Source organism: Ranitomeya imitator, chromosome 5 (genome assembly GCF_032444005.1).
Source record: "Ranitomeya imitator isolate aRanImi1 chromosome 5, aRanImi1.pri, whole genome shotgun sequence".
Taxonomy (NCBI): Eukaryota; Metazoa; Chordata; class Amphibia; order Anura; family Dendrobatidae; genus Ranitomeya; species Ranitomeya imitator.
This window is the reverse complement of record NC_091286.1, coordinates 675,497,071-675,519,953: the sequence shown is the minus strand read 5'-3', so window position 1 is coordinate 675,519,953 and position 22,883 is coordinate 675,497,071. Positions and strand designations below refer to the sequence as shown.

At 44.2% G+C, this 22,883-nt stretch overlaps 1 protein-coding gene across 1 annotated transcript in view; it reads left to right on the top strand.

Annotated features, from left to right (window-relative positions):
- The window catches only part of LOC138638772 (cysteine-rich venom protein-like), a 66,092-nt gene extending 56,243 nt beyond the window's left edge, over positions 1 to 9,849 (top strand). The window contains exons 9-10 of the mRNA XM_069728344.1: positions 2,417 to 2,502; positions 9,060 to 9,849. Coding sequence (XP_069584445.1) covers positions 2,417 to 2,502; positions 9,060 to 9,187 — 214 coding nt within the window. The 3' untranslated portion in view covers positions 9,188 to 9,849. The remainder of the gene's footprint in view (positions 1 to 2,416; positions 2,503 to 9,059) is intronic.
- The last annotated feature ends 13,034 nt before the right edge of the window (positions 9,850 to 22,883 follow it).

Below are 22,883 nucleotides of genomic sequence, written 5' to 3'. Positions count from 1 at the left end.
GGCAGAGCAGTGTGACGATCTCCCTGCTCTGCTCTGAACAGGTCGGCAGTGAGCAGTGATTGCAGCCTGTGCTGTAATACTAAGTACAGGCTGCAATCACAGCTCCTGGCTGCAGATACTCACCCCGAACCTCGCTCCCAACAGCTGCTTCTCCCTGGCAGCTCCTGTCATCGCACGCACTGAGCTGTGTGTGCGATGACAGAGGAAAAAAACAAAATGGCCGCGATCTCCTCTCACAGCTGTGACGTAGCAGCCCAAGTCACAGCTGAGAGGCAGGAGGAGCGGTCGGAGCCCGACTGTTGGCTCCTATGCCCATGGCTGCCGTAAGTGAGGAGTGCAAGTGTCGTGCCCAGACACTTACACCCACACTAATGAAAATGGCGGCCTCCAGTGGTAAAAGTAAAAATGAATAAATAAAAAAGTATTAAAGTAGTACATTTACTTTTGTATTAAAAATAATTGATTATATAATCAATAATTATTAATACAAAAACTAAAATCACGGCACCCTCCCTTTAAATCCCACTTCGCTGATTGGTCGCGCCCAGCCGGCGCGACATTAAGTCACCGCTCACACAGGGTTAATGCCAGCGGTAATGGACCGACTTATGCTGCGGGTAACGCACTACGTTACCGCTGCTATTAACCCTGTGTGTCCCCAACTTTTTACTATTGATGCTGCCTATGCAGCATCAATAGTAAAAAGATGTAATGTTAAAAATAATACAAAAACAAAAAACCTGCTATTCTCACCTTCCGTAGTCCGCCGAGCCGCGCGCGGCCACTGCCATCTTCCGTTCCCAGAGATGCATTGCGAAATTACCCAGAAGACCGCTAAGTCTTAGCGAGACCGCTAAGTCATCTGGGTAATTTCGCAATGCATCCTGGGAACGGAAGATAGCAGCAGCCGCGCTTATCGCCAGAGCTTTGCTGGATTGGATCCCAGCGGGTAAGTATATAAATATTTTTTTTTTTTTAACAGGGATATGGTGCCCATACTGCTATATACTACCTGGCCAGTGTTACATACTATGTGGGCTGTGTTATGTTTTGCGTGGGCTGTGCTATATATTACATGACCAGTGTTATATACTGCATCGGCTGTGCTATATATTACGTGGCCAGATATATATACTGCGTGGGCTGTGTTATATACCATGTGGCTGCTCTATACTACCTGGCCAGGGTTACATACTATGTGGGCTGTGTTATGTACTGCGTGGGCTATGCTATATATTACGTGGCCAGTGTTATATACTGCATGGACTATGCTATATATTACGTGGCCAGTGATATGCACTGCATGGGCTTTGTTGATACCACGTGGCTGCTATATACTACCTGGCCAGTGTTACAAACTATGTGGCCAGTGTTATGTACTGCGTGGGCTGTGCTATATATTACGTGGCCTGTGTTATATACTGCATGGGCTGTGCTATATATTACGTGGCCAGTGTTATATACTGCGTGGTCTGTGTTATATACCGCGTGGCTGCTATATACTACCTGGCCAGTGTTACATACTATGTGGGCTGTGTTATGTACTGCGTGGGCTATGCTATATATTACGTGGCCTGTGTTATATACTGCATGGGCTGTGCTATATATTATGTGGCCAGTGTTATATACTGCGTGGTCTGTGTTATATACCGCGTTGCTGCTATATACTACCTGGGGAGTGGATATTCAGGGGGTTTGGCCCTATTATAGGCCTAGGTTACATGTTTGTAGGTCACATGGTTGACCGATTTTAAATGTTTTTAATATTTGTTCTCTGTGGTTTTTTGTGTCCATGCTGTATATTTTTGTATGAAATAAAAATGTATATATTTTTCACGTGATCCATGCCTTAGGTGATCCCTTTTATGGTCTATTCCTTTCTTCTTCTTGCATAATGGTACATTGCAGTTAGACCCGGTTGGATCCCTTTAGAAATTGTGGTGCCCCCTCTCTTTGTTTAATATATTACATGGCCTGTGTTATATAGTACATCGCCTGTGTTATATACTGCGTGGGCTGTGTTATATAGTAGGTAGGCTTTGTTATTTACTGTTTGGGCTGTGTTATATACTGTGTGGCCACTGTTATATATTGTGTGGCCTGTATTAACGCATCGGGTATTCTCCAATATGTATCTATGTATATAGCAGTCACATAGTACTGTATATAGCACAGGCCACGTAGTATTTGTCTGCTATATACTACATGGCACCTACTGTACATACTACGTGGCTTGTGCTATATAATATGTGTTAGAATCGGGCCACCATCTAGTTTTATAATAAAGCTGATTAGGTGGTTAGGGTGTAAAGATAGATATTTCGAAAGGACATTTTAGGTGCTAGGCCGCCATTTAATTACTCTGTTAACATATATGTATTAATAATTATGCTACCGTTTATATTTCCAATAAAAGAGGAAACAAAGGCTCCACACTTTATCCCTGGAAGGAAGGGAAGTCGTGTGAGGACTGCCCCAATTCATGTGAAAACAATCTCTGCAGTAAGTTTTTATAGGAAAAATATTACATTTTATTTCATTTTTTTCCCATTTGGTAATTTCTGTCAGTTTCTGATTATAATCCAGATACTGGGGATGTGTAGAGAATTAAATAACATCAGTTCTAGTGAGGTTCACAAGCTGACATTGAAGTATCGCAGGTACTTGTCATCCATAACCTTTATTGTACAATCATTTACATTAGGCGGTATTCACCCTTAAAAGCAGGGTGCCCCCAACACACTAGCCTCCACATTGCCCCCTATTTAAGCAGCAAAGCATAGGAAGCCATATTGCCCTATAACATTATAATTCACATCACATTGCTACATATCATGCTGCCATAAACAGAGGAATTTTGAAAAAAGTCACATAGAAAAAAGCAGAGATGATTACCTGCTCAGGCCTCCAAAACAAATGCTCTGGCAGGTTGAATAATGGCCTGTGTGAATAACGCCACATGCAGACTAGTATTTTTTATCTTTTTGTGCACTAATACCAAACAGCCAACACTAGATTGAAAGTGGTTGTTCCATCGGTATTGTTGCACCTGTGTTTCAGCCGTCATTAATCGGCTCCGCTGCACCCTGCCAGTGCATTTGTTTTGGAGGCCTGAGCAGGTAATCATCTTTGCTTTTTTCTATGTGACTTTTTCCATAGACAGTGGAATCTACAATGCCACCCAAACTTTAGCCTCAGCAGACCCCACACACTATTGCCAGAAAAGTACCCTCTTAAGCACAGGAAGCCATATTCTTCCCCCCTCCCCAAACATTATCTTCCTCAGTGCCCAAATAATTCAGCCAGATAATGTACCGTCATAAGCACAAGAAGCCACATTGCCCCATAGATTTAGTGTGAACTGTATCCACCTCATATTGCCAGGTAATGTATCTGATATAGACAGTAAGCTACCCTGCCCTCATGACATCAGCTGTATTTTACATTGTCAAGTAATGTATCTTAATAACAACTAGTAGGTATATTACCTACACAACATTACCTTTCACATTGCTCACCTTAATAATGTAACCCTTCAAACACAAGAACCTACATTTCGTTACAGCACTCCTTTCATTACAGCACTCCTTGTTACAGCAGGATGTTTATTACAGCACGACGTACTTTACAGCACAACGTACATTACAGCACAACGTACATTACAGCACTCCTTTCATTACAGCACGATGTACTTTACAGCACAACGTACATTACAGCACAACGTACATTACAGCACTCCTTTCATTACAGCGAGACATACATTACAGCACAACGTACATTACAGCACTCCTTTCATTACAGCACAACCTTTCATTACAGCACTCCTTTCATTACAGCGAGACGTACATTACAGCGCGACGTACATTACAGCACTCCTTTCATTACAGCGCGACGTACATTACAGCACAACGTACATTACAGCACTCCTTTCATTACAGCACGATGTACTTTACAGCACAACGTACATTACAGCACTCCTTTCATTACAGCACTCCTTTCATTACAGCACTCCTTTCATTACAGCGAGACGTACATTACAGCACAACGTACATTACAGCACAACGTACATTACAGCACAACCTTTCATTACAGCACTCCTTTCATTACAGCAAGACGTACATTGCAGCGTGACATACATTACAGCACTCCTTTCATTACAGCGCGACGTACATTACAGCACTCCTTTCATTACAGCACGATGTACTTTACAGCACAACGTACATTACAGCACTCCTTTCATTACAGCACTCCTTTCATTACAGCACTCCTTTCATTACAGCGAGACGTACATTACAGCGAGACGTACATTACAGCACAACGTACATTACAGCACTCCTTTCATTACAGCACAACCTTTCATTACAGCACTCCTTTCATTACAGCAAGACGTACATTGCAGCGCGACATACATTACAGCACTCCTTTCATTACAGCGCGACGTACATTACAGCACAACGTACATTACAGCGCGACGTACATTACAGCACTCCTTTCATTACAGCACTCCTTTCATTACAGCGAGACGTACATTACAGCACTCCTTTCATTACAGCGCAACGTACATTACAGCACTCCTTTCATTACAGCGCGGCGTACATTACAGCACTCCTTTCATTACAGCGCAACGTACATTACAGCACTCCTTTCATTATGGCGCGACGTACTTTACAGCACAACGTACATTACAGCACTCCTTTCATTACAGCGTGACGTACATTACAGCACAATGTACATTACAGCACTCTTTTCATTACAGCACGACGTACATTACAGCACTCTTTTCATTACAGTGCGACGTACATTACAGCACGACGTACATTACAGCACTCTTTTCATTACAGCGCAACGTACATTACAGTACTCCTTTCATTATAGCGCGATGTACTTTACAGCACAACGTACATTACAGCACTCCTTTCATTACAGCACTCCTTTCATTACAGCGAGACGTACATTACAGCACAACGTACATTACAGCACTCCTTTCATTACAGCACAACCTTTCATTACAGCACTCCTTTCATTACAGCGAGACGTACATTACAGCGCGACATACATTACAGCACTCCTTTCATTACAGCGCGACGTACATTACAGCACAACGTACATTACAGCGCGACGTACATTACAGCACTCCTTTCATTACAGCACTCCTTTCATTACAGCGAGACGTACATTACAGCACTCCTTTCATTACAGCGCAACGTACATTACAGCACTCCTTTCATTACAGCGCGACGTACATTACAGCACTCCTTTCATTACAGCGCAACGTACATTACAGCACTCCTTTCATTATGGCGCGACGTACTTTACAGCACAACGTACATTACAGCACTCCTTTCATTACAGCGCGACGTACATTACAGCACAATGTACATTACAGCACTCTTTTCATTACAGTGCGACGTACATTACAGCACGACGTACATTACAGCACTCTTTTCATTACAGCGCAACGTACATTACAGCACTCCTTTCATTATAGCGCGATGTACTTTACAGCACAGCGTACATTACAGCACTCCTTTCATTACAGCGCGACGTACATTACAGCACAACGTACATTACAGCACTCTTTTCATTACAGCACGACATACATTACAGCACTCTTTTCAATACAGCGCGACGTACATTACAGCACGACGTACATTACAGCACTCTTTTCATTACAGTGCGACGTACATTACAGCACGACGTACATTACAGCACTCTTTTCATTACAGCGCAACGTACATTACAGCACTCCTTTCATTATTGCGCGATGTACTTTACAGCACAACGTACTTTACAGCACTCCTTTCATTACAGCGCGACGTACATTACAGCACAACGTACATTACAGCACTCCTTTCATTACAGCACAACCTTTCATTACAGCACTCCTTTCATTACAGCAAGACGTACATTGCAGCGCGACATACATTACAGCACTCCTTTCATTACAGCGCGACGTACATTACAGCACAACGTACATTACAGCGCGACGTACATTACAGCACTCCTTTCATTACAGCACTCCTTTCATTACAGCGAGACGTACATTACAGCACTCCTTTCATTACAGCGCAACGTACATTACAGCACTCCTTTCATTACAGCGCGATGTACATTACAGCACTCCTTTCATTACAGCGCAACGTACATTACAGCACTCCTTTCATTATGGCGCGACGTACTTTACAGCACAACGTACATTACAGCACTCCTTTCATTACAGCGTGACGTACATTACAGCACAATGTACATTACAGCACTCTTTTCATTACAGCACGACGTACATTACAGCACTCTTTTCATTACAGTGCGACGTACATTACAGCACGACGTACATTACAGCACTCTTTTCATTACAGCGCAACGTACATTACAGTACTCCTTTCATTATAGCGCGATGTACTTTACAGCACAACGTACATTACAGCACTCCTTTCATTACAGCACTCCTTTCATTACAGCGAGATGTACATTACAGCACAACGTACATTACAGCACTCCTTTCATTACAGCACAACCTTTCATTACAGCACTCCTTTCATTACAGCGAGACGTACATTACAGCGCGACATACATTACAGCACTCCTTTCATTACAGCGCGACGTACATTACAGCACAACGTACATTACAGCGCGACGTACATTACAGCACTCCTTTCATTACAGCACTCCTTTCATTACAGCGAGACGTACATTACAGCACTCCTTTCATTACAGCGCAACGTACATTACAGCACTCCTTTCATTACAGCGCGACGTACATTACAGCACTCCTTTCATTACAGCGCAACGTACATTACAGCACTCCTTTCATTATGGCGCGACGTACTTTACAGCACAACGTACATTACAGCACTCCTTTCATTACAGCGCGACGTACATTACAGCACAATGTACATTACAGCACTCTTTTCATTACAGTGCGACGTACATTACAGCACTCCTTTCATTATGGCGCGACGTACTTTACAGCACAACGTACATTACTGCACTCCTTTCATTACAGCGCGACGTTCATTACAGCACGACGTACATTACAGCACTCTTTTCATTACAGTGCGACGTACATTACAGCACGACGTACATTACAGCACTCTTTTCATTACAGCGCAACGTACATTACAGCACTCCTTTCATTATAGCGCGATGTACTTTACAGCACAACGTACATTACAGCACTCCTTTCATTACAGCGCGACGTACATTACAGCACAACGTACATTACAGCACTCTTTTCATTACAGCACGACATACATTACAGCACTCTTTTCAATACAGCGCGACGTACATTACAGCACGACGTACATTACAGCACTCTTTTCATTACAGCACGACATACATTACAGCACTCTTTTCATTACAGCGCAACGTACATTACAGCACTCCTTTCATTATAGCGCGATGTACTTTACAGCACAACGTACATTACAGCACTCCTTTCATTACAGCGCGACGTACATTACAGCACAACGTACATTACAGCACTCTTTTCATTACAGCACGACATACATTACAGCACTCTTTTCATTACAGCGCGACGTACATTACAGCACGACGTACATTACAGCACTCTTTTCATTACAGCATGACGTACATTACAGCACTCTTTTCATTATTGCACTCGTTTCATTGCAGCATACCTTTCATTACAGCACTCCTTTCATTACAGCACTCCTTTCATCACAGCACAACATTCACTACAGCATGCCTTTCATTGTAGCACACCTTCCATTACAGCACTCCTTTTATTAGAGCTCTCCTTTTATTAGAGATCTCATTTCATTACAGCACTCTCATTACAGCACTCCTTTCATTACAGCACTCCTTACAGCATGCCTTTCATTACAGCACGCCTTTCATTACATCACGCCCCCTCATTACAGCACGACGTACATTACAGCACACCTTTCATTACAGTACAACCTTCATTACAGCAAGCCTTTCATTACAGCACTCCTTTCATTACAGCACGCCTTTCATTACAGCATACCCTTCATTACAGCATGACGTACATTACAGCACTCCTTTCATTAGAGCTCTTGTTTCATTCCAGCACTCCTTTCATTACGACACTCATTTCATTGCAGCACATTTTTCATTACAGCATACCCTTCATTACAGCACACTGTTCATTACTGTACAACCTTCTTTACAGCACTCTATTCATTACAGCACAACCTTCATTACAGCACACTGTTCATTACAGCACGTTTTTCATCCGAGCACTCCTTTCATTACAGCACTCATTTCATTAGAGCACGCCTTTCATTACAGCACGCCTTTCATTACAGCATGCCTTTCATTACAGCACACCTTTCATTACAGAACACCTTGCATTAGAGCATACCCTTCATTACAGCACTCCTTTCATTAGCGCACTCTTCATTACAGCACTCTATTCACAACAGCACACTTTTCATTCCAGCACTCCTTTCATTACAGCACGCCTTTCATTACAGCACGCCTTTCGTTACAGCACGCCTTTCATTACAGCACACCTTTCATTACAGCACGCCTTTCATTACAGCACGCCTTTCGTTACAGCACGCCTTTTGTTACAGCACGCCTTTTGTTACAGCATGCCTTTCATTATAGCACACCTTGCATTAGAGCACGCCTTTCATTACACTCCTTTCATTAGCGCACTCTTCATTACAGCACTCCTTTCACTACAGCACATCTTTCAATACAGCCAGCGCTCTACTCATTACAGCACTCTATTCATTATGGCACTCTATTCATTACTGCAATCTATTCATTACAGCACTCTATTCATTAGAGTACTCCTTTGTGTGAAAGGAGTATGTATCTTACTAGTTATTAACAATTCATAATGGGGAAGCCTCATGTGGCTACACATTTGTCTACCAATAAACTTCAGAAGAAATGTGGCATAACATGAAGCCCCAGTAATCCATAGTCACAATTAATTCTATAAACTGGGATCACTCCCAAGAGGCTATCAGAGGTGGTCTGTGAGGAGTATTTTTTTCTTTTAGGCGACCATCTCTTTATTGTTGTGTTTTTCAAAATACAGTAAACTATTTTTGTTTCTTTTTCAGCAAACGCTTGTAGATATCAAGACTTCTTTAACAACTGTGCAGACTTCAAAAATAATTGTATCACTGACAAATCTTTGATTGGCAGCTGCCCTGCTACCTGTCAGTGCACAAAAGGAGAGATAAAATAAGTGCCCCTCTGCTCTTCAGTATCCCCATCCCAACAGATTGTGTCCCTACGAGTTCAGATGATTTATCTTTTATTTTTTAATTACATTTTTTGCATATTTTAATAGCGGTTATTTAAAACACCACTCCAGCGTTTTTAGGTTTTTTTTTCACCACTGAAGTGGTGCTTTTTATGTAAGCTACCTTCCCCCTCTCTTATATTCACCCTCTGGTACCCTCCGGCATCTTCACCATTTTTCGGCACTGCTCAGGTCTTGCGGCCCCATCTTGTGTGATCAGCGTCAGACTGGCCGGAAGTCAGAAGCTACGTCACAAGCTCTCAATGCAAGTCTATGGGAGCCAGAACGAGGTTCTCCTAAATTTAGATTGATTAGTGACCTCTGGCACTCTCCATGAAACACTGGAGCAGCCGGGCTTGTCACAAACTGCAGGGGACGGAGTGGAGCAGCGGCAACAACAGATGAAAATGCTGGAAAGTGAGTATTAGACAGGGGACAGGGACTAGGATTTTAAGCACCACTGATGCAATTAAATAAATACAAAAAAAACAATGCTTGAGTGGTGCTTTAGCATTTTACCCTAAGGACAACTATTTTATGATTCCCATATGATTTTCATGATCTGTGTAACCAAAATGGAGAAATAAAACCAATATTTTAGTCAATCTCTACTGTTTTTTATCTCATTTTTTTGGGTAGTTTGGCCTCATTCAAGGATGCACCCTAGATTTTGTATAAAGGACACCCACTTACACAAATATGGATGCAATTGCTAGAAAATGGTCAGTTACCATATGATAACTTATGCTGACCCCGTAGACAATGCTAAAAATGTCAATAATGTGCAGAAATTAAAATGGCCTGGAGTACAGGGAGGTTGTGCAGATCTTTATGTATTCCATACATAATATACCTTGTTAATGTACTGTGACTGACAACATCAAAAATTGCCACTATATTATTGTACTTGAATATAATACATATACAAAAAACAGAAGGTATAAGTCTAAAGTTTCTCCTTGTAGTGAAATGACTTGAATGCCAAGTCAGTGAAAGGAGACTTATAGGCCATGAAATATTCGTCTTGGAATTATGCAAGTAGATACTTCAGTGTGAAAAAGAATTGGAACTCTAGCGCCACGTATTGGAAGTAGTAATTTCTTAGAACCTCTATCCGAGTTTTCTCACTCAGCCAAATGAGTTCTCTCCCGCGTTGCGCTAATGAGGGGAAAGGGAAAGAAGTAACGATACACATATAAGATACCTTATGTATAAAACATTTAAGAGGAAGGAAAGGGAAAGGCAAGGAAAGAAAAGGGAAAGAAAGAACATCCGTAAAACAGGAGGAGAGAGAAGCATATAGATAAATACTAATTTTTTAATAATGTAAAATAATTTTTGTTGATTTTTGATATTAGGCTCAGATTTCATGATGTTTGATTTTTAAGCGCAGAATCAAAGCTTTTTCATTCTAATAAAAAAGAGTTAAAACTCTGCTTCTTATCTGCCAAAAAATAGCATAAAATAAGGAGGAAAAGGATTAAAAGAAATGCAGCGAAACACGCAATAATCAAGGAAGATTGTTATTGCGTTGTGTGTTGCGGAAACCTGCAGAAAAAAAGCAGCAGAAAGAATGCAGCATTTATGCAACTTTTGAACAGTTTTAATGCATTTTTTATCAATTTAAGACAGAAAAAATATCAATCACGTCATTTACAGATTCCCTTAACGGGATACCAAATAGGTTCATGTTATTTGCTTGAGGCTACAGGCTGTAGCTATTAAATGTAAGGGTTAAATCGCGAAAAAAATTGGCGTGGGCTCCCGCGCAATTTTCTCCGCCAAAGTGGTAAAGCCAGTGACTGAGGGCAGATATTAATAGCCTAGAGAGGGTACACGGTTATTGGCCCCCCTGGCTAAAAACATCTGCCCCCAGCCACCCCAGAAAAGGCACATCTGGAAGATGCGCCTATTCTGGCATTTGGCCACTCTCTTCCCACTCCCGTGTAGTGGTGGATATGGGGTAATGATTCTGAAGGGTTAATGTCACCTTGCTATTGTAAGGTGACATTAAGCCAGATTAATAATGGAGAGGCGTCAATTATGACACCTATCCATTATTAATCCAATAGCATGAAATGGTTAAAAAAACACACACAATATTGCAAAGTATTTTAATGAAATAAACACACAGGTTGTTGTAATATTTTATTGCACTCTCAATCCACCTGAAGACCCTCAACCTGTAACAAATTAAACATAATAAAACAACAATATCTCATACCTTCCGTCGATATGTCCCACGCTGTAAATCCATCTGGAGGGGTTAAATTATTTTACAGGCAGGAGCTCTGCTATAATGCAGCTGTGCTCGTGCCTGTAAAACCCCAACGAATGAATGGAAAGTAGGTCAATGACCTGTAGTTACCCTCATTCGCGGTGATGCGCCCTCTGCTGTATGTCCTCATATGAACTTGAGCCTGGGAACTTTTCTGAATATTTTCCCACGCTCGAGGTCATATGAGGACATCCAGCAGAGGGCGCATCACTGCGAATGAAGGTAACTACAGGTCATTGACCTACTTTCCATTCATTCGCTGGGGTTTTACAGCCACGAGCACAGCTGCATTAGCAGAGCTCCTGGGTGTAAAATTATTTAACCCCTTCAGATGGATTTACAGCGTGGGACGTGACAGATCATCGGAAGGTGTGTGATATTGTTGTTTTTTTATTTTTCCTTTATTTCAGAGTGGATTAAGAGTCTAATAAAATATTACAACAACCTGTGTCTTTATTTCATTAAAAGACTTTGTAATAATGTGTGTGTGTGTTTTTTAACCATTTCATACAATTGGATTAATAATGGATAGGTGTTATAATTGACGCCTCTCCATTATCAATCTGGCTTAAGGTCACCTTACAATAGAAAGGTGACATTAACCCTTCATTACCCCATATCCCACCGCTACACGGGAATGGGATGGGAAGAGAGTGGCCAAGTGCCAGAATAGGCGCATCTTCCAGATGTGCCTTTTCTGGGGTGGCTGGGGGCAGATGTTTTTAGCCGGGGGGGGGGCAATAACCATCGACCCTCTCCAGGCTATTAATATTTGCCCTCAGTCACTGGCTTTACCACTCTGGCGGAGAAAATTGCGCGGGAGCCCACGCCAATTTTTTCCGCGATATAACCCTTAAATTTAATAGCTACAGCGCCCAAATTTTGCACATACACACTACTAACATTAGTAGTGTGGAATATGCAAAAAAAATGGGGATATGACATGGTTTACTGTATGTAAACCATGTCTCATATCATGTCGGGTTTAGGAAGTTGAAATGAAAAGCCGGCAATTGAATTACTGGCTTTTCGGCTATATCGCGCTGAAGTAAATATAAATATATATATATGTGTCTCAATGACATATATATATATATATATAAAATGAAACCCGACTTTGGAGCGAAGATCGCCGACCTCCGACCCGATCCCACAGTGGGATTGGGTCGGGTTTCACAAAACCCGACTTTGCCAAAAGTCGGCGACTTTTGAAATTGGCCGATCCCTTTCACTCAACCCTAATAGCAATGTCTAAGGTAATTTACTCTTCATCAGTCCTCCAAATTGCCTTCTTTCAACATATTTTTAGCAGCCAATATCCACATACTTCTATTTACCCCCTTGACCATTCACCCCTCATTTAAACCTGGCACTGCTCACACACAGCATATTCAGGTGAAGTGATTTCAGCTCATAATGAGCTGCTGTTCTGCTGATGTGCTCCTGCTGGGATCATTTTTTATCTGATTACCTATCAATTCTCCTAATTTTCTCCTGGGTGTCTGCAGCAACAGTGGATATTAGTGATGAGCGAGCATGCTCTCCACTGCTTGATACTCATTCAAGAATTGCTGATGTTCGAGCCCCACAAATCCCTGCCCCGTATCCTCCATCTCCAAATTTTCATATAGGAGCACATCGTCCATACCTGTCACATGCTGGAAGCCCTGCAGCACTGCCTTGGTGATGTCGTAACAGGCTTTGCTGAAACTCAAACAGCACACTGCCGCAGAATTGTTGAAAGGTATAACAGACCAAACAGATCTGTGACTTTTGCAACTGAACCTACAACCAGGCGTGATCATGTTTGAAAATGGCCGTAACCTGGTGGTGGCTTTGAAAGTTGGCAACCTCGCACAGGTACCATGCCTGGCCCACATGCTAAACTTAGTGGTTCAGCTGTTTCTGAAAAACTACCCAGATTTGCCTGAGCCATTTCTGAATTTATGTTGCATGTGTGCATATTTCCACTAGTCAGCTACAGCTGTGCCAGTCTGGCAGTGCTGCAGCAGAGCTTGCAAGTGCCAGCTCGCCGACTGGTTTACATCTTCACCACATGCTGAAACTCTACTGTTGGCAAGGCTTTGTGCGCAGCAGATCATAGTAATTGAATGTCGCCTACCTCATCGCGCCGGTATTCCTTTCAGCCTCTGCACATATTAACCAACAATGGGTATGGATGTCTGAGATCTGTGAGGTTCCCCAAAACTCTGAGGAAACAACCAAGATGGTGAGCAGCACTGATGCAAAAATCAGCATAGCCATCCCGATTCTGTGTCTACTTAAACGCTCGCTGCTCATAATTAAAAAGGAAGGTTTGCATGTAGAAATAGTGGAGCTGGAAGAAGAGAGTACACAGGGTGATAATACCCAGCCCAGCCTCATCCCATTTTCTCAGCATGGATTGGGTAATAATGGGGTGGAGGCTGAGGATGAACAGAAGATGGTTGCCTGCGCTAAAGAGGGAACTACCCACAACAGCTTAATTTTTACAGGGTCATCAGGCAGCCTTCACTCAAAATCTTTATAGGGTAATTTGAAAGCTTTCGCTCTATATTTTTATAGAGTCATCATGCAACCCTTAATTAACATTTTTACACGGGTATTAGGCAGCCCTCACTCAAAATTTTTAGAGGGTCAGTATGCGAACCTAGCTCATAATTTTTCCAGGGTGTGTATGATGACGTCCTTCACAATTTTTATAGGATGTGTATGAGGCCTACCTCTACAATTCTCATATATATTGCATGAGTAAATGTTTTCCAGCCCTTGCATTTAGTGCGTTGACTTTACCAGTCTATTAGTCACGATCCTTAAAAATGGGAAAAAAAAATTTCTGTGGCCATCGTCTACGTGTCTTCCAGGTTATATTGCAGTTCCTTCTTCAATTTTTGGTCAGCCTTTGCACTTAGTGCATAGCCTTTATGAGTAAAGGAGTCCCACTACCTAACAATTTTAATAGAATGTGTATGAGGCCCTCCTTTTTTGTCTAATACAGGGTGTATCGGAGTCCCTCAACTTTTTGTCAGTTCTTGCATTGACAGTAAAGGCTTTGTGAGTTTCAGAGTCCCGCCTTCATAAATTGAACATGATGTTTCTGACCATGTCACACGCATCACATGCGTAGATAAAGTAGAAAAATGGTAATATTACATTTACCGGTGACTACCAGTGGGTGTAGTTTATTTCACCCTCTACTATGTCATCTACTTAAATAAACAAAACAAAAACAAGATTGAAAAAATCCAGACAAAAAAAAATGTAGTGTATATATCCAAAGTAAAATAGACAATATTTTATTAGTGGGTCAAAACAAAACAATAAAAAATAAATTAAAATAGATGTCAAAAAAGAGATGCAGCGGAAAAATCAATATTTTAGAAAGAAAGCAATTTATTATGAAAATATACTTAGGATATTCATAAGCATAAAAGCTAAATTGGTCCTGTGGAAACAAACCCGCATGACTGCAGGGAAGAGAATTACTTCAGTCACGATTTTGTACCAAAATGTTAAACTGTTCCACAAAGTGCTTTTTACTGCAAGAATTGTTAGTGTGCAAATCCACAGGAACATGGGTGGCTAAGCCTATATGTAGAAATAGATCAGGGCAAGATTCAGGATAATATTATAATAACGTGCCTCAGTGCATGCATTTTAAAATGATAATATGATGGAATCATTAAATGGCACATTTCAATTAGCGGAAAAATGGAAAGTCAAACCCAGATCATGAGTAAATGACACACAAAAAGTTGCAATAACAGCAATATCACTGGATAAAGAATTGGTGCATGTATTTTTTACCCGATAAAAGGTGAGTGCTAAGTGACCGCTGCGTCTCCCACCCCCAGAGTCATTTACTCACTTTATTATAATATTATTTTGAATCTTACACTGATCTATATGTACTGAGACAGAGTCACTGGCTTTGAAGAGGAAGGGAGGTACGTGACAGTGCGCATGTGATGTGAAACCGGACTGTTTTTGTGCTTCCAGCACACTAGGTGCTGAGAGGTCATGTACAGAGTTTAATGGGCCGGTTTCATGTGAGCACCCGCAGTGCAGGAGGGAAGCAAGTGAGGGCATTTCTTGGGATTGTGGGGTGTTACCTGCAGTTTATTCAAAACTTTGCCACGATTGCCGCACCATTAATGGACCTCCTCGGGGACTGTGGTAAAATGGGCTCCTTACACAGAGAGGGCATTTCAGGAACTCAGACGGGTTTCAGTGTAGGCATCCGGTTCTGGTCGCACCAGACTTTAAGAAATAATTTGTTCTACAGACCTATGCTGACAGTGCTAAAACCCCCGGCGTTGGGCAGAGGGGTGAATATGTGACAGAGTCACTGGCTTTGTAGAAAAAGTGAGGTACGTATCATTGCACATGCAGTGGTCAGTGATGTGAAACCGGAGTGTTTTTGTGCTTCCAGCACATTAGGTGCTGAGAGGCCGTGCACAGAGTTTAATGCGTTTTTCATGCGTTTTTTTCACGCGGATTTGTGTGTGTTTTTGTAAGCTCAATAAAGATATACAGAAAAAAAGAATGGTGATGTAATTTCTTGTCCAACTTCTTCATTTACATACTCCATTGAAGAATAATGTTTACACACACAGACAGATAGATGATAGATAACATATAGATGATAGATAGATAGATAGATAGATAGATAGATAGATAGATAGATAGATAGATAGATAGATAGATATGGGATAGATAGATAGATAGATAGATAGATAGATAGATAATAGATAGATCTATTGTATCTATCTATCGTATCTATCTATAAATATATCTATAGATAGCTAGATAGAGATATTGATAGATAAATAATAGATAGATACGATAGATAGATGATTGATAGATAGATAATAGATAATACCAAGCCCGATATTTAGCATATCTATGTATCTATAGATATATCTATCTATAAATATATCTATAGATAGATTATCCATCTATATATATGATCGTCTAAGGGTCTTTTGTCTGTAACGGAAATCCTCGTCGCTGATTGGTCGCACCAGCCGCCCGGGATTTAAACCACGCTTCGCTGATTGGTCGCGCCTGGCCGCGACAAATCAGCGATATTGCAGTGGGATTTAAACACCGCTTTGTAAATAAACTACGTACATATTCTAGAATACCTGATGCATTAGAATCGGGCCACCATCTAGTAGATATGTAATAGTAGATATGTAATAGCAAGGCCGATGTTTATTAATGAATGTTTCAATAAAAAAAAAATGGGAAAAAACATGGCATGGGCTCCCGAGCAATTTTCTGCGCCAGGGGGGGAAGTTGAAGGCTGGGGGCCAATATTTGCAGCCTGGGAAAGGGGTAATACCCATGGCCCCTCTCTAGGCTATGAATATCAGCCCGCAGCTGTCTGCGTAGCCTTTACTGGCTATTAGTGTTGAGCGATACCTTCCGATATCGTAAAGTATCGGTATCGGATTGGATCGGCCGATATTAAAAAAATATCTGATATCGCCGATACCGATACCCGATCCCAATGCAAGTCAATGGGACCAAAATATCGGAATTAAAATAAACCCTTTCTTTCCTTGTAGGTTCATTCTACATCAAGGAAAACAACTAAGAATAATGTAGGATGTATTTGGTGAGGTGGCGGAGACATTAAAGGCATAGAGGTTTAGCCCAATCAAATAGAATAGCATGATTTTTTTTTTTTTCTAAAGACGTTTGGAGTGACAAAGATATTGACTATGTATATTTTTTTTTATTTTGTCCGATATTGATGTTTCACTAGTCCACGCCCTTCCCCTTCTTTTTTTTTACTTTTCCCACACTTTCATCTTCATCATCATCAGCATCTTTGACATCAACTTCTTCTTCACCTTATTCATCTTCTTCTTCATCTTCTACCTATTATTTTTTTGGATTACCTTCTTCATATTAATTTTATTCAACTATTATTATTCTTCCTATTCTACTTCTTCATCATATCCTCATTTGTGACAGGCATTACCGTAGTTGTTATCTATAAAAGTTTCAAGATTACACCTTCCGTTCTGCCTGTCACAAAAGTTACATTTGTCCGCGTTCAGTTTGGCCTGCAGCATCAGTCTTTATCCAGGGGCACCTCGAGGAGGAACGGACTCACCCCCATACACTGCTTAGTCTTCTTCTGCATATAATTTAGATAATATCTTTTGCTCTGATATTAAGTGTTATGCTTAATATTCTTCTGCTCTTTGTTCTGCAGCCTTTTGTTCTTCTGCTTCTCGGTCTTCCATGTCGTCGTCTCCAGGGTCGTCGTCTCCATGGTCGTCGTCTCCGCCGTCGTCGTCGTCTCCGCCGTCGTCATCTTAGGGGTGGTCTTCTGGGTCGTCGCCTTTAGGGTCTTGAACTTGGAAATGTAGCAGAAGGTACAAGAAGGCTGAGAAAATGCCGAGAACCAGCTGATGGAACTGGAACTCGGATGGCTACCCGAAGGTCAAAGAGCCAATGGAACTACCGAGGACCAGCTGACGTTACTGGAACCCGGTTACTAAGCAGGAGGTACCCGTGCTAAAAAGCACTACCAAGTACCGCCTGACGTTGGCGGAACTCAGATACCCAGAAGGAGGCACCTAAGCCAAAGGCTCTGCCCAGAACCAGCTAACGTTACTGGAACCAGGATGGGGAGCAGAAGGTACAAGAGCAAAAGACACTGCCGCGAACCAGCTGACGGTACTGGAACCCGGATGGGTAGCCGAAGGTCCAAGAGCCAATGGAACTACCGAAGACCAGCTGACGTTACTGGAACCCGGTTACTAAGCAGGAGGTACCCGTGCTAAAAAGCACAACCAAGGACCACCTGACGTTGGTGGAACTCGGATACCCAGAAGGAGGCACCTAAGCCAAAGGCTCTGCCCGGAACCAGCTGATGGTACTGGAACCAGGATGGGGAGCAGAAGGTACAAGAGCAAAAGACACTGCCGAGAACCAGCTGACGGTACTGGAACCCGGATGCGTTGGCCAACTGTGCAAGAGCCAATGGCACGACCGAGGACCAGCTGACGGTGCTGGAACCCGGTTACTAAGCTGTAGGTGCCCGCGCTTAAAAGCACTACCAAGGACCGCCTGGCGTTGGCGGAACTCGGATACCCAGAAGGAGGCACCTAAGCCAAAGGCTCTGCCCGGAACCAGCTGACGGTGCTGGAACCAGGATGTGGACTAGAAGGCCCACAGGAGAGGAGAGAACAGCTAGGCCGTGAGGCAGCCGCAGTTACTGAACACCAACAGTCCTACAGGGGGAGCTTGGCCTACTGGCACTACAGAACCAGCCTTGACTACCAATTCACGCAGCCCACATAGGAAGCTCCTAAACTGGAGGCACCCTGGAGTTGGCTAACCCGACCGCAACACGACGGGGCAACAAATAGGCGTCTCAGTGAGCTTGACACTACCCGGAAACAGCTGACGGTGCTGGGACCAGGCTGGGCACGAGGGATTACCGTGACAAAAACACTGCCGAAAACCAGCTGACGGTACTGGAACCCGGATGCGTTGCCCCAGTGTGCAAAAGCCAATGGCACCGAGGACCAGCTGACAGTGCTGGAACCCGGTTACTAAGCTGTAGGTACCCGCGCTTAAAAGCACTACCAAGGACCGCCTGGCGTTGGCGGAACTCGGATACCCAGGAGGATGCACCTATGCCAAAGGCTTGGCCTGGAACCAGCTGACGGTGCTGGAACCAGGTGGTGGACCAGAAGGTCCACAGGAGAGGAGAGAACAGCTAGGCCGCGAGGCAGCCGCAGTTACCGAACACCAACAGTCCTACAGGGGGAGCTTGGCCTACTGGCCCTACAGAACCAGCCTTGACTACCAATTCACGCAGCCCACATAGGAAGCTCCTAAACTGGAGGCACCCTGGAGTTGGCTAACCCGACCGCAACACGACGGGGCAACGCATAGGTGTCTCAGTGAGTTTGACAGTACCCAAAAACAGCTGACGGTGCTGGAACTAGGCTGGGCACGAGGGAGTACCCGTGACAAAAACACTGCCGGGAACCAGCTGGCGGTGCTGGAACCCGGATGCGTTGCCCCAGTGTGCAAGAGCCAATGGCACCGAGGACCAGCTGACGGTGCTGGAACCCGGTTACTAAGCTGTAGGTACCCGCGCTTAAAAGCACTACCAAGGACCGCCTGGCGTTGGCGGAACTCGGATACCCAGGAGGAGGCACCTAAGCCAAAGGCTCGGCCTGGAACCCGCTGACGGTGCTGGAACCAGGTGGTGGACCAGAAGGTCCACAGGAGAGGAGAGAACAGCTAGGACGCGAGGCAGCCGCAGTTACCGAACACCAACAGTCCTACAGGGGGAGCTTGGCCTACTGGCACTACAGAACCAGCCTTGACTACCAATTCACGCAGCCCACATAGGAAGCTCCTAAACTGGAGGCACCCTGGAGTTGGCTAAACCGACCGCAACACGACGGGGCAACGCATAGGCGTCTCAGTGAGCTTGACACTACCCGGAAACAGCTGAGGGTGCTGGAACCAGGATGCGTTGCCTATTAAAGATTGTCTTCCTACAGCCCCAACTAGCGGTGTTGGAGCAAAGGGTAAGCAGGGGGAGCAGAGTGTAGGCCGAAGCCTAGTTGAACCAATTTCAAAGGAAACATTTAACCCCCCCTAAAGTGTTACAAAGTGCAAGAGCCACACCTTGTGCAGCATTAATGCTGCACAAGTCAAAGGTTGCTCTATGAATTTTGCAACTTGCACACGCTGAATAAAACACGTACACTATTTAGCCCATTATACTGTCAAACAGTAGTAGAGGCGTGACTTGTCTTTTTAAGGAGACGCAGCACAGGTGTCCCAAATAACGCCTTGGTGCTGGGCGCAGCTTCCTGAGCGTTGTTATTTGCTGTACAGGAGTCTGCGCTCTTGTGTTATCCCTTGGCAATGCCCTGTTAGCGCTGCCCGTCTTATGACCTCATTTCATGTTGGCCGGTGCGGTTAACGATGGCCATGAATCCCAGACCCACAGTGCCTTTTCATAAAGTCACACTGCGGTGCTGGGATTCGTGGCCTTGAGCATTAAATATTTTCGCCGCTCACACACGTCCTTACACCTGCTTCAGACTGGGCGGCCTCTGCTGATCCCTTATCGCATGCCGCGGCCATGAGACCACACAGTCTGAAGAAGGCAGAAGGAGATGAGTGACGACAGGCGAACATATGCACTGCTCATGCCCATAAACCACACCCTCGCTGTCAAAATAAATAAGACACCGAGGGGCGTTGTTTCGAGCAGGGCGGACGCACAGGCGCAGCCAGCTAACCAATGATGTCAAAAGACGGGCAACGCTACCAAGGGTGGTGCTGCGTGTCATTAGAAAGGAAAGTCACAACTCAGGGACAGTGGAATGGTCTCAATGAGACACATTTTCTACGTGTTGAGTTCCACGTGGGCAAGGAGAAAAAGTCAGCTACCTTGTACAAATGCAGCATTACTGCTGTACAAGGTGGCTGTTATACATAGAAACACCTTGGGGTGGGTGGCAGGGTCCCTTTAATTTCAGTTCATGTGCCTGCGTGGTGTTTGCAGGTCACGTTGCCGGCTACACAGCAGTGGAACAGCTGGCGGTGCTGAACCCCACTGACACATTGGCTGGTGTTTTTATCTCTGTGCAGCTAGCAGTGCCGGGCAAAAACTGGCGGTGTTAGAGCCCAGGGTCAGCAGGAGGAGGAGAGGAGCAGAGTGTAGGCTGAAGCCTGCACTGGTGGCAGCTTTTGTTCGGTTGTGCAAGCGTGGCTTGTGCTGGACACGTTGCCGACTACACAGCAGGGGAACAGCTAGCGGTGCTGAACCCCACTAACACATTGGCTGGTGTTTTTCTCTGTGCAGCCAGCACTTCCGGGCACCAACTGGCGGTGTTAGAGCCCAGGGTCAGCAGGAGGAGGAGAGGAGCAAAGTGTAGGCCGAAGCCTAGTAGAACCAATTTCAAAGGTAACCTTGAACCCCCCCTCAGGTGTTGCAAGGTACAAGAGCCACACCTTGTGCAGCATTAATGCTGCACAAGTAAAAGGTTGCTCTATTAATTTTGCTCCTTGCACATGCTGAATAAAACACGTACACTATTTAGCCCATTATACTGTCAAACAGTAGTGGAGGCGTGACTTGTCTTTTTAAGGAGACGCAGCACAGGGGTCAAAATTTACACCAAGGTGCTGGGCGCAGATTCCTGAGCATTGTTATTTGCTGTACAGGAGTCTGCGCTCTTGTTATCCCTTGGCCATGCGCTGTGAGCGCTGCCTGTCTTCTGACCTCATTTCATGTTGGCCGGTGCGGTTAGCGATGGCCATGAAACCCAGACCCGCAGGGTCTTTTCTTTAAGTCACACTACGGGGCTGGAATTCGTGGCCTTGCGCAGTAATTTTTTTCGCCTGTCACTCATGTCGTTACACCTGCTTCAGACTGGGCGGCCTCAGCTGATCCCTTCTCGCATGCCGCGGCCATGAGGCCGCACAGTCTGAAGAAGGCGGAAGGAAATGAGTAAAGACAGGCGAAGATATGCACTGCTCGTGCCCATCAATCACACCCTCGCAGTCAAAATAAGTAAGACAACAAGGAGCGTTGTTTCAGGCAGGGCGGACGCACAGGCGCAGCCAGTGTACCAATGATGTCAGAAGATGGGAAGCGCTACCAAGGGGGGTGCTGCGTATCATTAGAAAGGAAAGTCACACCTCAGGGACAGTGGAATGGTCTCAATGAGACACATTTTGTATGTGTTGAGTTCCACGAGGGCAAGTAGAAAAAGTCAGCCACCTTGTACAAATGCAGCATTACTGCTGTACAAGGTGGCTGTTATACATAGAAACACCTGGGGGTGGGGGGCAGGCTCCCTTCAATTTTAGTTCAGGTGCCTGCGTGGCGTTTGCAGGTCACGTTGCAAGCTACACAGCAGGGGAACAGCTGGCGGTGCTGAACCCCACTAACACATTGGCTGGTGTTTTTCTCTGTGCAGCTAGCACTTCCAGGCTACAAATGGCGGTGTTATAGCCCAGGGGCAGCAGGAGGAGGAGAGGAGCAGAGTGTAGGCCGAAGCCTGCACTGGTGGCAGCTTTTGGTCTGTTGTGCCAGCGTGGCTTGTGCTGGACACGATGCCGGCTACACAGCAGGGGAACAGCTGGCGGTGCTGAACCCCACTGACACAATGGCGGGTGTTTTTCTCTGTGCAGCCAGCACTTCCGGGTCCCAACTGGCGTAGTTAGAGCCCAGGGTCTGCAGGAGGAGCAGAGTGTAGGCCGAAGCCTAATTGAACCAATTTCAAAGGTAACCTTTAACCCACCCTCAGGTGTTACAATGTTGAAGAGCCACACCTTGTGCAGCAGTAATGCTCCACAAGT